The sequence below is a fragment of the Anomalospiza imberbis genome, chromosome 18 (assembly GCF_031753505.1).
Source record: "Anomalospiza imberbis isolate Cuckoo-Finch-1a 21T00152 chromosome 18, ASM3175350v1, whole genome shotgun sequence".
In the NCBI taxonomy this organism is placed as follows: Eukaryota; Metazoa; Chordata; class Aves; order Passeriformes; family Viduidae; genus Anomalospiza; species Anomalospiza imberbis.
Genome location: NC_089698.1, coordinates 3,644,501 through 3,660,429, shown reverse-complemented (window position 1 = coordinate 3,660,429; position 15,929 = coordinate 3,644,501). Strand labels below are relative to the sequence as shown.

General features: G+C 57.1%; 1 protein-coding gene across 11 annotated transcripts in view; it reads right to left on the bottom strand.

Annotated features, from left to right (window-relative positions):
* Positions 1 to 15,929, bottom strand: part of CUX2 (cut like homeobox 2) — a 61,653-nt gene that overhangs the window by 2,748 nt on the left and 42,976 nt on the right. For 3 of the 11 annotated variants that reach the window (XM_068208523.1, XM_068208525.1, XM_068208524.1), the window contains exons 2-15: positions 12,624 to 13,064; positions 8,358 to 8,495; positions 8,085 to 8,190; positions 7,188 to 7,264; positions 7,039 to 7,105; positions 6,248 to 6,296; positions 5,438 to 5,542; positions 4,720 to 4,914; positions 4,553 to 4,611; positions 4,180 to 4,427; positions 3,350 to 3,985; positions 2,345 to 2,446; positions 893 to 1,668; positions 285 to 444 (exon numbers count right to left, since the gene is read on the bottom strand). In XM_068208523.1, the coding sequence (XP_068064624.1) occupies positions 285 to 444; positions 893 to 1,668; positions 2,345 to 2,446; positions 3,350 to 3,985; positions 4,180 to 4,427; positions 4,553 to 4,611; positions 4,720 to 4,914; positions 5,438 to 5,542; positions 6,248 to 6,296; positions 7,039 to 7,105; positions 7,188 to 7,264; positions 8,085 to 8,190; positions 8,358 to 8,495; positions 12,624 to 12,783 (2,878 nt within the window). In that variant the 5' untranslated portion in view covers positions 12,784 to 13,064. Of the gene's footprint in view, positions 1 to 284; positions 445 to 892; positions 1,669 to 2,344; positions 2,447 to 3,349; positions 3,986 to 4,179; positions 4,428 to 4,552; positions 4,612 to 4,719; positions 4,915 to 5,437; positions 5,543 to 6,247; positions 6,297 to 7,038; positions 7,106 to 7,187; positions 7,265 to 8,084; positions 8,215 to 8,357; positions 8,496 to 11,824; positions 12,404 to 12,623; positions 13,071 to 15,929 lie in introns of those variants that run through there. The other 8 variants (XM_068208526.1, XM_068208527.1, XM_068208530.1 and 5 more) reach the window with 7 other exon arrangements.

Genomic DNA, 15,929 nt, shown 5'->3' with positions numbered 1-15,929 from the left:
AAATGCCACCAATATAATACAAAAAATCCAGTTACTGCTTTATGTCAGGCCCAAAGCCCAAGATTTTTGATGTGGCTTTCCTTTTATTTTTGTTTTAAATGAAGGGGGTTGGGGATGAAAGGGGCTTCCCAGGATCTGGGTGTTAGTACTGGAGTTGTCACAGACAGCTCTTCCCAGTGCTGGGGTGGGAGCAGGACAAACTCACTGGGATGCAGGGGATGGACACAGAAGTGGTGGGGACATTGATGGCACATGGGGACCACGGGGACAGTGACGTCACTTACCCTGGGAGGGTGTGGGCTGCTGGCTGATCCCTTGGCCCAGCTGGTCTGTCAGCCAGAGCTGCATGCGGATGAAGGGCTCCCGACCCTTCTGTGTCAGCTTGCTCCACGGTTTGGGCCGCGACAGCATGTCACTCACACTGCCCTGGGACAGTCCCAGCACCTGGGCACCACGCAGGTGTCACCCACAGAAGGTGAGGTGCACTCCCCCAGTGCTGGGAAGCTGCCTGCCCTCCACCCCTGTGTCAGGGGAGGGGGAGCAGGATGCCACCCACTGCCACCCGCTGCCCCACAGCATGTCTGGACCCTCTGTTCCCTGCCACGGGTGCTGTTGGTGGGTCCCCCTGGGATACCCAGGGGATGGGAGGCTGGTCCCCAAAGGGCTCTGTTTAGGGGACTGGGCATTCTTGGTGGGAAGTGCCACCAACCAATTAGTGGTAGCCACTGGGAGACTGGGGTTGGGTCAGATCTGAGGACTCAGAGTCCTCCAAGGGGAAACAGACCAGGGCAAAGGAAGACTCTGGAAGGAGCTGGTGAAGGCCATCAATGAGCCCCAGGCTCTGGGTCATGGAGCAGAGAGGACACCAGATCCCCTTTCTCCAGGCTGGTACCTTCTCTCCGAAGATCCTCTGGCAGATGCCGTTCTTGGCCAACTTCTCCTTGACCTGTCGGGTCAGCTCCAGCGTGTCCACCTCCCTGTACATGTACATCTCATACTGCTCTGGTGTCAGCGGTGGCACCGTTGGCTTCAGGGTCCGTGGCACATACGTGGGGTAGTAGGACAGACGCCCACCAGCCGCCGGCTCCGCGCCAGCTCCCTCCGCCTTCATCTCCGATAGCCGGTGGGGCTCCTCGTCCGCCGGCTGCAGCTCGTCCTCGTTGGTGCCTCCCTCGCCGGGCTCGCCCCGCGGCCAGCCCCGGCCGTTGGCCATGCTGGAGTAGCTCGAGGAGGATGAGGACAGCGAAGGCGACACGGAGGTGTAGGGCCGGCTGAGCAGGCTCCGCTCCGACGCCCAGTGCTGGTCGAAGTAGGAGCCGGCGTCGCCGATCTCCGACTTCACCTTCCGGATGATGCTCTGGACAAAGGCGGCGGGGGAGAGCACGGCCAGGGGCGTCTGCGGCGGGCCGGGGCTGGCCCCGCTGCCCTCCTCCTGCTTGACGTAGGCGGGGGCGACGTTCTGGCTGACGGTGGCCAGTGTGGAGCGCTCGGAGGGCGCCGTGTCCCCCCCGCGCCCGCTGGCCCCCGACTCCATGTCCAGCAGCGCCTGCTGCTGCGCCTGCATCTCCCGCCGCGCCTGCTCCAGGATGTTCTTGATGGCGTCCTCCGAGCTGCTGCCGCCCGCCCCGTTGGCCACTGCCTGCGACGCCGATGGCGTTTTGGGCTCCCCTGCAGAGGAAAGGGGTGAGGGCAGCCCCGAGGAGCAGCACATGTTGTTTACTGTGTGGCCACAACTCAAAGTGTGGGAGAAAAGTGGTTTATCCTGATCTGGTTTGGACCAGCAGCATCCACAAAGCAACAGCTTCAACAGCCCAACTCAAAGCCAACTTCTTTTTTGATGATTGCAAAATAAATCCCATTACCAACAATGCGATAGACAAACATGTTTGTTTTCCCTGCCTGTTTTTCCACCGTTCCCGTCTAATTTAATTCTCTGGGATTCTGCTTTCTCAGCAGACTACCTGTTTTAATGTATTTCATTTCTTGTAATTGACTGTGAGAGCAGCTGCTTTAATGATTCTTCATGCCAGATGGATCCTGAATACTCATTTAATCATCTGCTTTGGGGCAGAGGGGAGGAAAAGAGTGCATCCAAAGTTTCTGAAAGCCCAGATCTGAACTCTGCTGCACAGGGACTCTTCTATCCCACATGGCATTTCCTTCCAACATGCCCTAAAATTCTCCATGGATGTCATTGGGCGAAACACCCCCTAAAAAAGCTAATTTTTGGGACGGGACCCACAGCCACAGAGCACCCAGCCATTGGCACCCCTTTGGGTGCCGCTGCCACAGGGCAGAGCAGGGACTTGGCCACCCCTGGAGCCACTCCCATGGCAGCACCTACCTCCCTTCTGTGACTCAATCTCCTTTTTTGCCTGCTCCAGGATGCTTTTGATGGCATCATCAGAGCCGGTCTCCGGTGTCCTGATCCGCGGCGTGATGCTACCTGATCAAAGAGGCAGGATAACAGCTTTGTCACTGGCACTGGTTTTACAAGCTCCACTTGTATGTCAGGAAGTATTTACTGCTCCTCATGTTCGGTTATTTTCAGGGATGCTGGTTTGAAGACAAATGTCACTCCCAATTAGTTGCTACTGTAGCACAGGGAGCCTTGGTAGCCCTGGCTGTCAGCTCCTGCCTCTGGCATGGCATTTCCCACCACCTTGCTCATCCCAACCAAGGGCACCCTCTCCCCACCAGGAGCAGAGACACGGGCACAGAGACCATGTCCCCATCCCCGGCACTGTGCCCTCCTAGCTGTGCAAGACAAGTGTTAATGATGGGTCAGGTCCAGGGGATAAATCAGAGCCCTCCAGGATGAAACCAGCAGGTGCATGGACCATGGGCGGGCATTGTCCAGTCCCGGTGCCAACACGGGGACTGGAGCGACCGGCTGCCACTGCTGAGATGTCACCAGCAGCCACTGTCCCCAGAGATGGGAGTCACTATTCCATGGCGGTGCCAACGCTGCGCCAAAGTTCCACAGCACTGAAACTTCATTATTTTAATGAAATATTCCCGAGCACATTGATTCATACGGCACGGAACAGCCTAATGAATAATTAAATGGCACTTGTCAGAATAAATGAGAAAAGCACGTCCGGGGATGCAGCTTCCACAGCCATGGGTGGTTGTTAATTGCTGCTGTTTGCCAGGGCTCATCCCACCCGGCAGCCAGCTCCATACCAGCAGGGAAAATCCCGGGGTGCCACTGGTGGGACCAGCATCCCAGCACATCACGGTCTGGTGAGCCCCCCTGCCACGGCATGGGGCACCCCAGGGTGCTGCCAGGGTGAACTGGGGTGCACTGGGACAGGACCCATTGGCCGGGGCCACCCCCACCACTCACCTCTCTGGCGCACCTGGATAGTCCTCAGGGCCAGCACGTTCTGCTCGTCGGAGAGGAACTGCTTCATCTTGATGAACGGCTCCTTGCCCTTCACCGTCAGCTTGTGCCAGGGCTTGGGCCGTGCCAGGATCTCGCTGACGGAGCCCTGCGACAGCCCCAGCACGTAGTGCCCAAAGACCCTCTGCCCGATGTTGTGTTTCAGCAGCTGCTCCTTCACCTGGAAGGCGATTTCGGCCGTGTCCAGCTGCTCCTCCTCGGTGGAGCTGCCGGCGCTGCCCTCGGAGGGCTCGCCGGGCGGGCTGGTGGCACTGGCGGCCGGCACGGGGACAGGGTGCACGGTGCTGCTTTTGGCCCCGAAGAAGGAGGAGGGGAAGGGCGGTGCCCCACTGCTGCTCTCGCTCTTGTAGCTGGGCAGCGGGAGGTGGGGAGCCTTGGGGTCCCCTGAAAGCCGCTCGCCCCCCGGGAAGGGGGACAGCGAGAAAGTCCGGGGACCATCGGGGGCCATGCCAGGGCCTGGCAGCGTTGGGAGGGGAGTGGGGGATGCGGGGTCATCGGCCGGGGCGTGGTGAGGGGATGGGTACGGCTGCTCCATGCCCAGTGGATCCTTCCCTGACTCGTCTTCGGAGTGATCCTCCTCTAGAGATGAAGGAGAAAGAGGGAGACACACTAGAGTCCCCCCGGCCACAGCTCAGGCACAGCCCTGCAGCCAAACAGCTCCTGCCTCAGTTTCCCCAGGTGACATCCCACCCCACCACAGTCAGGATCTGTCCCTGCCACCCATGTTCCTATGGATATTCCCAGTGGGGTGCCACAGAATCTAGGGTCCCTACCAGTGCTGGTCAGCAGGCTGGGCTTCTCCAGCAGGTACTTCTGGGAGGGGTAGAAAGCCTCCTTCCCCAGCAGCAGGGCCTCCTCTGCCTTCGAGATGCTCTGCAAGGAGCCAAGCCGAGATGGGGACAGGCGGCGGAGGCACCGTCGGCAGGGCTGGCACAGCCCGGCCAGCGCCTCGGGACGCGCCGCGGCACTTGCCTGGGGCAGGCTGCAGCCGGCAGAGGCCACCTTCATCGCCTTCAGGATGCTGGGAGGGAGACAAGGGGGTGCTGAGAGGGAGACAAGGTGGCCGTGGCCATGTCACGGCTGCGTGAGCGCGCCGCGCGTGCCGGGACACCGGCAAGGCAGCCGTGGGCGGCGGTCAAGCCATACCTCAGCTCTGTTTTGATCTCCTCGTAGTCAGCCTGTGCCTGCAGTTTCTCCTCCAGCTTCTGTGGAGCAGAGGATGGGACTCCTTGCAGCCGGCTCCTGGTGGCCACACAGCATGGCCAGACCCACGTCCCCCACCCCCGGCACGCCCCAAGCCCCCGCGGGCACACCTCGATGGCCTCGTTCTTGGCGGCCAGCTGCCCCTCTAGCTCGGCGATCTGGGTGGCAGAGGACTCCTCGAGCTCCTGCAGAGAGCTCTGGAGGTGCTGGACATCCTTCAGGAGCCGCAGGATCTCCCGGTCCTTGGCAGCCAGAGCTGCCTCCAACCTCGACCCTGAGCACATGGAATAGTTCACTTTGTCCTGCTGGGAGAGGGGACACTGTCAGCTCCCAGCCACCCAAGGTGGGGACAAGGGCCACCCTCCCCATTGGACATGACCCCATAGGAAGCAGGTGAGCCCAGGGCTCAACCTGGTGCATTGGGAACCCTGGTGACAGGGCTTTGGGGAGGGACAGACCTTTCTTTTGCCCTTAAAGCTCTCCCAGGTGCACTTCAGTGCTGTGGAGGTGCATGTCCCTTTCTCTGTGGGAAGAAGGGCACAGCCAGTGCCACCACCTCTGGGTGAAAACACTTCTCAGGCATTTTGGGCTTGCTCCCCAACATGGTGTGTGCTCCCAAACACAAAAAGGTGCTCCTGCATCAGTGGGGTGCTCTCAAGTGCTGTGGGATGCTCCTGGCTGTGACAGATGCTGCCAGCTGCAGTGGGACGTTGCTGGCCCCAAAGGATGCTCCTGGCCCCAGGGCTGTTCCTGGCCCCGAGGGGTGCTCCTGTCCCTAGGGCTGTTCCTGGCCCCGAGGGGTGCTCCTGACCCCGGGGATGCTCTCACCCCCGTGGTGCCCGTCGGGGAGCAGCAGGCCAGGCGCAGGGAGCTGTTGACGGCCGCCAGCTGCTCCCGTAAACTCTCCACTTCCCTCTGCGCCGCCTCCGCCCGCTGCAAGAGAACCGAACAGGAATCACACCAGGCACTGCAGCTCATCCCACCCCACACAGGGTCCAGGATCTGCCCCAATCTGTGCCTCTCCTGAGCACCCCACTCCCACCTCCAGCATCATAAGCCCAGCCCAGATATTTAAGCTCCCCCCTTGTATTTAAGGTCCCCATGTCCCAACACAGTTCCTGATCCCAATCCTTCAGCACTGGCTGCAGACCATCTCCAGGACACCATTTTTTTTTCCACCCAAAAGGATGGTTTTGTTTACACAAATTGTTCTTTAGACCTCTTTTATTATCCACATGCATTTATTTGTACCTACATTTTCAGAATAAAATAAAACCAGTTAAGAGGAATGGACAGGACCAAGAGAGATTACAATGAAATCTAACACAGGAACAGTGTGGGTTGTGCCCTAAAACACCCGTGGGAGGCTGGAGGTGAGAAGTGCCAGTTCCAGCAGCCAAATTGAGCCTGTCAGAAACCCAAACACACCCCTGACCCCACACATGGGGCAGGGGGTCCCACCAGAGGGAGGAAACCTGAGCTCTCTTTTGTGGGGATTCCCAATCCTGGTGCCTGTCAACCCCTTATCAGTTTTGGGGACAGACATCCAGGCCACACAGATGTTCAGGCTGTGTGCCAGCGCCCTGGGCTCTGCAGGGCCAACTCCACCAGCTCCTGCAAAGTCAGCTCCTGGCTCACCTGGTTGGCTTTTTCAAGGTTGGTCATGATCATGGCAACTTCATCTGCCCTGTGACAGAAAACAAGAGGTGTCAGCAGGTGTGGAGACAAGCCCAGAACACGGGTTAAGGCTGAGGGATAAGGACCTCGCTGTTGGAAATGATACAACTTTCAAAATTTTTTTGTAACTTTAGTCAGGGGCTTGCTCGCCTTTGCCCAGGGGGAGGGGAAGTGAAGTTTCTCTTCAAAAGACTCTGGTTCACCGGGGAAGACTTGGGAGTAGCCAGGAGATAAACAGGAGATAAGTGAACATTAACAAACATTTCCCCCTGGTGGGTCGGAGACACCTGGTCTGGGAAAAGATCGATAAGAGAACTCAAGGATGAGGACCCAATTAGCATCGAAGACAAAGGGATAAATAACCAACAGGAGATGGAATACTAAGAATTGTGTCTTTGAGACCAATGAATGTGAATTTCAGTGGGGGTTTTATGTACAAATACATGAAAGGTCTGGTACAAAACCAGGTGTGATTGAATGATTTTCACTGCACAACCCGGGCCTGCGTGGATGAAACAATTTCTGTTGCACATCCTGGCCAGAATAAAGTAATGCCTTGGTTCTCCAACACTTTAAAAATGTTGTTGGAGAGTTTCTGTTTTTCTCGCAGTTGCGGTGACACCACGACTCAGGATGTTCCTGAGTGGCTTGAAGTATCTCAGCTCCTCAAGTAGCACCACGGAGATGTCCCAGTGCAGCCAGAAGTGTCTTGGCTGAGCTTTGAGCACAACCCAGCCCTGCTGGGAACTTACTTGGATGCCGCTTCCTCGTCGTATTTACAGCGCAGCTCCAGCAGCTCCGTCTGGGTGGCCTTCAGCGCTGGCAAGAGGAAGAGGAGGGTGAGCTGTGGGGTGGGGGTTTGGCCCTCCATGGCCAGCAGCCCCTGTCCCGGCCCCACTACCTGCGTGGAGCACTTTGATCTTCTCCTCTGCCTCCCCCAGCCGAGCGGCCAAGGTGACCTGAGCTTCCTGCAGGCCCCTGCGAGAGACGGGCACCAGGGATGTACCGGGGGCACCGCGGCCGTGCCAACCCCACAGCACCCCAAAATCATACAGAGACCCCTCACAGAGCCCCCTCCTCTATCCCATCACTCACTGGAGCCAGGAAAAATCCACAAGTGGATACCAGGATGTGTCCAAGCTGTGTTACCCATCAATGTTAAGGGGTAACATGTTTAATGTTTATTGCCTCCAGTGTAAAAAAATTCACTTTGGGTTGAAAACGGTGCCTGATCCCTGAGGCTGAAACCCCTCTGAGGGGGGGATGGCAGCCCACCCCCCCCTGTAATTAACTGGAGGAGGGGGAAGCAATCAGGGGAAAGTTATTCTGCATTATTTATAGCCTGCACTTGCCAGGAACTTACTCGCAGAGATCTGCAATTTAGGGTTTAAAGATTCTTCATTTGTTTCCCGGTGCAGCGTGTTAAGGAATAACAATGAAGGCACCAGAGACTCCGAATTAAAAGGTCATCTAATGAGGTTCATACAGCGACCTGGATTCAACCCACGGGTCCCAGCAAAGCCATGTGCAAGGGATACCGCACAACAGGAGGGACCTGTCCCGGCTGTGCCCGTGCCTGCTGCTTCCCCAAAACCACCTGGGACTGGGGATGGACAGACAGACTGACACTGGGAGAGTCTGAGACGCTGTCGGGTTTCTGAGCGTGACGTGACCGCTCCCAACAGGACAGCAAAGGGAAGGAGAATGGGGATGGATAGACACCCCCGTGCAGGAGCGGGGACAGAGCCGCGTGTCCTCACAGCGCCCCAGAACGAGCCCATTCCCGGCACGCACGTACTTTTGCTTGTCTGCCTCATTTCTCTGCAGCGATGTTTCTGTGCTGGGTTTGCCGTCGAGGCCGGGGAGCGGGGGCTCGGCTGCCGGCGACTTCCCCTCCCTGCGCTCTGCGGGGGGACACAGTCACACGGCTGCGGAGGGGACAGCAGCGGGGGCCAGGGGGCAGCTCCTGGCCCTGGGACCCACCCTGCATTCCAGGGATGCTCAGAGGCGGCGCACGGGGGGAGCCCCGCCGGGCACCGCGGGCTGCCACCCTTCCCCGGCGGGGCGGTACCTTTGGTGCTGCCGAGCTCCGGGTGCTTCTTCCAGGGCCGGCTGAGATCCTTCAGGGGCGGCGGCTCGGGCTCGAGGCGCTGGAGCTGCTGCAGCCGATCCTCCAGGCTCCGGGCAGCCTCCAGCACAGGAGCGGGGTCTGCGGGATGTGGCACGGGCGGTGAGCAGCAGGGATGGCCCTCCACAGGCCCTCTCCCACCTCCCCGTGCCACGGGGACAGCCCGCGTCCTGCCTTTCCGCAAGCCTTGGGGACACGCCAGGTCCTGCCTTTCCAGGAGCCCTGGGGATATCCTGAGTTCTGCCATTCCAGGTGCCATGGGGACAGCCCCAAGTCCTGCTTTTCCAGCAGCCATGGGGACATCCTGCCATTCCAGGTGCCATGGGAATATCCCTGGCGTGCTGCCTTTCACTGCCAGCCCCGAGGCACGGAGGGACGGGCAGGGGGCATGGGGGCATCACCTCCCACGGCACCGGTGGCTCCGGCAGGGCCGGTTTGGGCGCAGACAATGGAGGTTTGTGCCGAGGTAAGCAGGTGCATCCGGAGCCGTCCGTCTTCCCTCTGTCAGCATTACACCATCATTAGCTAGTGTCTGCTCAGCGGGGTGTGCCATTATGTCTCCCAGGGCTGATGTAATTATACATTGACATAATTAACCCAGCAAGCCCATTAAGCAGGCCAGCTAAAAATTCATCTATAATTATTTGTTGTGTGCATGCTAATGAGTCCATCTGCACTGCCATTGTACAACATGAACAAATTAATTTACAAGTCTGGATTTTTTAATAAGTTCAAGAAAATGCCTCCTATTGAGCCAGGTTAATGTAGGTTTGGGTTTTTGTGGGTTTTTTGGTTTTTTATTTTTTTTTTGGGGGGGGGGTTTCATGGAAAAGAAGAGGAAAGAAAATAGATTTGAATTCTCCAGGGTCAAAAAGTTAGGCAAACAGGGAAGTGGGATGGAGTTGGGCACACTACCGTATGGCACGGACGCATGGCAGGCATCCAAGGGTAAAAGATAACAACAGTGATTGAAAAAAATTCCAACAACTGGCTGCCTCCACTCAGAACAGGACACAGAGCAGCTCTGCTGCTCGGCAAGTCCACGGCTGAGATGGCAGGAGGATGAAGGAGGCCATGTCATGGGATTTGGGGGTCAAACACAGCACCAGATGACTTTGGGGTGAACCTGCCCAGAAGATGCAAGATTTGGTCCATGCCCACGTGGATGCTCCTTACAAACAAGAAATGCCAAGGCACGTGCTCCTCCAAATGGGATTTGGGGATCTGTCTGCCCCACTGCTGCCCTGCCATCCCACAGCATTGCACCCCACAGCGTCCCCCCAGCATTAGTGACTGCCAGACTAAAGGCCCCTGGAGCATGCTCCTCAGGGAACGTTATCCCTTCTTTCTGCTGGACACCACAAAGGCCCCACGAATGGATGGAATAAGAGGTTTGGCCATGAGGATCCAGAGGCAGATGCTGAGCGCTGTCAGCTTTGACACAGAAACAGAGACATGGCTCCAGCTGGGACCCTCCTGGCATGCTCATGGCATCCTTCAGCTCCTGGTGTGTCTCAGCTCAGCATCCCACAGGCTGGTTCCCCACACGAGGGTGTGGGATGGCAGTGCTGCAGCACAGCCCCAGCCAGCCTGGATGCTCCCACAGCCATTAATAACTCCCATAACTACGTGAGTGGAGATAAGGATATGGATAATTAAACCCCGCGCTCCGGGGGCTGCTGGGGTCCCCCCTGTGCTCCCCAGCCCTGGGGGTGCTGGCAGGAGGCTCCGTGCCAGCCTGTGAGCTGCCTCCATGGAGACAAACACTGGGACAGGCCCTGTTCGATCCACACCAGCAACTCCTCCTGCCTCCAAGATGAGAAATAATCTGGCAAAAACAGGTCTGAGCAATAAAGCACCAGGGATTTTCCTCAGGTCAGCATTTTCCTTCCCATGAGCTGCAGCCCTGCTGGTGAAATACAGCTGGGGTGATGCCTCCGTGTGCTGTTCCCTGTTTGGAGCTGCCAGCCTGGGATGAAATGGTGGGAGCAGAGCTTTGGCAAGGGAAGAGCAAACCTTTGCAACAGCCAGGGCAGTGCAGACTCCAAATTCCTGGCTGGAATAACTACACTGAGCTAATGCCACACTGCCCATCCACTGGGAAACGCCACCCTTGGCCGTGGGGCTGGTTCTGCCACCACATGTGAGATATTGGGGTGTGGTCCCTTCCTCCGTGGATCACATCTTCCACTGGGACAGGTTAGACCTGACACTGGCCAGCAGCACAGATGGGTGACGGGTGACATGAGGGACATGTGTGCCTAAACAGGACCTGAGGGCACTGCACACTCTGGGGCCATGGTGCAGGGCCACCCAGCAGTGGCACAGCCTGGGAAACAGTGTGTCCCTGCCCTGGCACGCTGATCCATCACTCCATCCCCCTCAGTTCATATTTATTAATTAATTAAATAAATACATACGTATATAAGTGCCACCACTAGCCGGCGTCATTGGCCATCCTTTAGTGGCACCGGCAGTGCTGCAGCAGGATCACAGAACCACAAAATATCCTGAGCTGGAAGGGACCACAAGGATCCAGGAATCCAGCCCCTGGTCCTGCACAGACATCCCGACAACCCCATCCTGTGCATTCCTGAGAGCATTGTGCAAGTGCTCCCAGGGCTCTGGCAGCCTCGGGGCTGTGCCCGTTCCCTGGGGAGCCTGGGCAATGCCCAGCACCCTCTGGGGGAGAACTTTTCCCTGATATCCAACCTAAACTTCCCTGATACAGCTCCAGCCATTCCCTGGGTGCTGTCCCTGCTCACAGAGATCAGAGATCGGAGCTGCCTCTGCACTGCCCCTCGTGAGGATGCTGTGGGTGGGGATGAGGGCGCCCCTCAGTCTCCTCTTCTCCAGGCTGAACAAACCAAGTGCCCCCAGCTGCTCCTCACACGGTTCCTTCTCCAGACCCTTCACCATCTCCACGGCCCTCCTTTGGATGCTCACTAACAGGGACGGGAGCAGTTCTGAGCGCTCCTCACCTTCACGCAGACACAGCTGCAGGCAGCACCTGTATCCCTGGGGATCACCAGCTAATCCCGGTGCCAGGGCCATTCTACCCAGCCCACATCCCATGCTGCTGCTGCCTGGCTCCAGGAGCAGCACAGGTCACCCATGGTGCATCCATGGGACACCCACAGTACCTCCATAGTGTTGTCACCTCTCCACCACGATGGTCTCTCCTCTGCCACCCCATCCCAACCTGCTCAAACACATTCACCAGCGCCCTACGAATCCCTCCACGAGTCAAAGTCAGCCTTAAATCAAATCATCCCCAACAACAATGACATTAATTATGCTTTTAACACATTTTACTGCTTCCCCCCCTTTCCTTCACGCCACATCTGTGTGAACAATATCCAAAAGATTTACGGTTTTCTCCCGTAATTACAGACACACAGCCAGCTCACTTATCAAAATACTTGCTGAGCAATCAGGCTCCGTTACAGTCTCTGCCAGAGATTTGTGTTGACAGCAGCCATTCAAAGCAAAAAATGTCGAATCAGGACTTATGTGGCGCTTGGAAAGTATTCCACAAAGAGTTTGCCTGTCGAGAGACATGTGGACATGGAACAGACGGGGATGAACCGTGGGAGGGAGGATTTGGGGAGCAGGAGGGGAGCAAGAGATGATGCTGTGGAAAGCAGAGAGGAGAAGGAGGAGTGCAGAGAGCACAGGGAAGCAGTTTTGGGGTGTGCATGTGTGTGCATCCATGTGCGGGCGGGAGGAGCCAGTGGGTGAGCGCGGGGAGGTGGGGAGGGAAGATAACTGGGTTCTGGAAACCAAGCTGACATTTGGTTCTCGTAGCACAGGAGAAAATTTAATGAGGACAAAAATATGTCTCCCTAATTCCCCTAAGAAATCATTAAAACATTTTGTTATTCCTAAATGTCTGGAAAATGAATTAGTGGCCCTGCAGGAGCCTTTCCACGCATTTTCAGCCGTTTGCAGCTCTCAGTCCCCGACGCGTCGGGGGACGCTCCGTGCCTGGCGCACATGAAATCCCCCGAAGTGGGGAGCAGCAGGAGGGGGCTCCCAGCCCCTCACCTGTCCCTAGGACCAGCTCTGCCAACGCAAACCTCAGGGCTGCCCCGTGCCCCAGTTTCCCCCTCCCAGGACAGCGTGGCACCCCGGCCACAAGGTGAGAGAGGAAGGATGTCCCCGTGGCTCGTGCTGTGAGCGGGCGCTCGGCCGTTTCGGTCAACTTACCGTCAAACAGACAAGTGGGAATAGCCGCAGTGTTACTACACGGGCTGAGCAAATGTATTCCTTTCCTAATGTCAAGATGCATTTGGCTCAGGGGCTGAAACACAGCGACGGCAAAAGCTGCTTCCTCTCCTCTCTTCGGCTGGGATCTCCAGAGCACCATGCGCCGGCCGCGGTCGGCGACGCCAGCCGTGCCAGGGACGGTGCCAGCCGTGCCAGGGATGGTGCCAGCCGTGCCAGGGATGGTGCCAGCCGTGCCGGGGACGGTGCCAGCCGTGCCGGGGACGGTGCCGCGGTCCTCGCTGGCTCCTCTGGGCACCGGCACGCGACTCGTTAGGCAGCCAGGTCGCCACCGCGCTGCTTACCTGGAGCTTCGAGCAATTGCTTGTAAACGCTCAGGAAAGCCGTCTCAGCCTCCTTGCTTCTCTTACTAAGTGCAATCACCTGCGGGGAGAGGGATAAAGGGGTCAGGGATGGGCTTGGAGGAAGGAACCGGCCGAGCTAGCGGGATCGGTGCCACCGCAGCCGGCACACGGGTTCCCCCCCGGCACGGCTCCGCGCCCGCTCCGTGCCCCGCGCAGCCGCTCGCTGCCTGTGGCTAAACTCCTCGTGCTGCTGCCATGTCACGTCGCCCTAAATCATTGATGTGCTCTGAGTAAATGAAAATTATAATTTAATGTCGGTGCTTAAATAAGAAATAAAGAAGCCCGCCCGTTGTTGTGCCTGCCGGGCCGGATCCTTCCCCAGCCGCCCTCCCTGGGTGGTGCTGGGGGTCAAAGTGATGCTCACACTGGGACTGGGACACGTCCTCCTGTCCCTGTCCCCCTCGGCCGTTGGGGTACTGGGGTGCTGGTGACACTCACACCAGCTGCATCCCAATAACCCAACAACGTTAATCTGCTGCGTGCTCCCATCCAACATTTATGAGCATGAATCATTTACTCCCTTTAATTTTTCAAGGCATAATGACATCTCGGGGCAGGGGTTGCTGCCCACCAGGTCCCCTTGGTTACCCCTCACATCCAGCCCCACCTGGAGCAGATGGGATAGGGCAACAGACAGACACGAGGGCACAGGCATCAGGGATGGAAGTGACCCATTCCCAGCTGGGAAATATCCAGCTGGAGCCAAACTGGGCACTCACACCAGCCAGTGATGGAGGAAGAGGTGCCCACCCAGCAGACACACAGTTATGACAGGGAAATAATCTATTAAATTGCTCTTAAGCCACCGATGGGCAAATTATGAAACAAAGCCTGAACTTTGGGCCTCAGTCTGGTGGCAGCTCCCACACCGGAGCATTTTTCCCTCCTCTGTGCCAGCAGAGCTCCTGGCTCACCCTGCCAGCCCGGATTGCCATCGCTTGTCATTCCAACCCAAAGCAAACGGCTCATTTGTAATCCAGCAGCCACCTGAGCAAGCCGCCTTCTCCTCCGGAGCTCGCAGGCACTGGAGCACAAAGATCATTTTTCTATTGTTAAAATTGTATAAGCCAGGCTTTTTATAGCAGCTCGTACACAAACCTACTTTCTCAGCACCGCGGTTCCAGCAGAGGAGGAATTTGGGGGCTTTTCTTCAGTGTTCTGAAAAAAATGCTTGGCTTCAGGGTGCTTTAAAATAATAATAGTCAAGAGGGGAAAGGAGGGAGGAGGCAGCCAGGAGCCGGCACTGCCCATGTGCTGGAGCAGGACAGAGCCATGCTCACTGAATCTGCCGGTGGGGTGAGCCCTGATGGGGGATTTGTAGGGATGTGGGGACACAGCGGTGCTGGGCTGCTCGTGGCATCAGCCCTGTGTGACCTCCCCATTCCCAAAGCCTTTGGAATGCACAGCAGGGGAGCAGGAGCAGACACGGGGTTGCCTGGACCTGCCCCAGGTGCTCTGAAGAGCTGCGTCTCCCCTGAGCTGGCATCAACCAAAGGGTGCAGAGAAAAGATCCAGCCCAAATGTTCTCCATCCCCTCTCCATCACCCTGCTGCCTGTCCCTGTGCACCCCTAATCCATACCAGGGGCAAAGAGCTGGCCCAGACTCCAAACCAAGCTGTTGGCACTGCATTTCCTCCCTCAAGCCACACCATGGAGACAAAGCATTTTTCAAGGAGAACCTTTCCCTCTCCTCAGCACTCCCTGTGGAGGTCTGAGCACCCCCATGGTGGGGTGGGGAAGAGCCTGCAGCATCCCCTGTGCTTGGCTCATTCCAGCCCATGTCAGTGCCAGGGCACCACCAGCGTGGGCAACTGGCACATGGTGAGCCAGGCACCCACCGAGCTCTTCCAGAGTCCCACTAAAATTCTAGGAAATGTCAATAGAAAAAAAGATATTTAACATTTTCAGTGATCTTTTCCAGATGGGGGATAATTTACTCAGATGCCAGGGGAGATGCCTGCTGAAGCAGCTCTGAGTCCTGCACAGGGATGGCTCTCCCAGCACTGAAACTGCTGTAATTCCTCACACACAGCTGAATAAACACCTGGGAAAAGCCCACATCAGCCCTAAAATCAAGGTCTTATAATAAAACACCTAAATTCTCACTTTCTTGAGGCAGAACCAAACCCTGCATCCGCATCCAAGAAGACAACATCTGAAAACACGCTAAAAAGAGGGAGAAATGTCTAAAAAAAGGGGGAGCTGAGTGTCCTGGAAGCAGCCCTAGTTCAGTGGGATCAGGAAGGCATCGCTCCCGTTCTCCCCATCACCACGAGGCCCGTCAGCGACACCGACCCACTGCCCACCCGCAGAGCCCTCAGTGCCTGCTCTCAGTGAGCCCTGCCTGTGCATTAAACATCCAGGTACTCCTAATTCCCATTTTCCCCCCTCCATCTCCCTCCACAGCATCCATGGGCTCAAGGTGAGGCGCGGCACGGGATCGCCGCCGCCTGATAAATTACATTTACGCGCCGGGTCCTTTTCATGGCTGGTGACTTTCCAGCAAAGCAATTATCACTGCAGAATGCGTAATAGCCTAATTAATTACTATTGTCAGGCTGGCCTCTGTGCCATGATTATACCTTCCGAAGCCAACTTTTTAAACATTTGGAAGCAGAAATATTATTATAATTGACTGACAAAATGGTAAAACTCCCCCGGCGCAGCCGGCCCTCCTCCCGGCGCGGCGGCGAGCTCGGAGCGTCTGAGCATCCCCGCTCCAGAGGCGCGGGATTTGCATCGCACCGGCGGAGAGTTTATTCTTACATCCACGAGATCAAGTGCAGGATAAGTAGTGGGTTATTTCCATCTAAATACTGGTGGCAGTAAACCACAAATGAGCTCTTTTTCAGCGTGGAGGAACAGCTGTCGGGGGAGAAAGCGG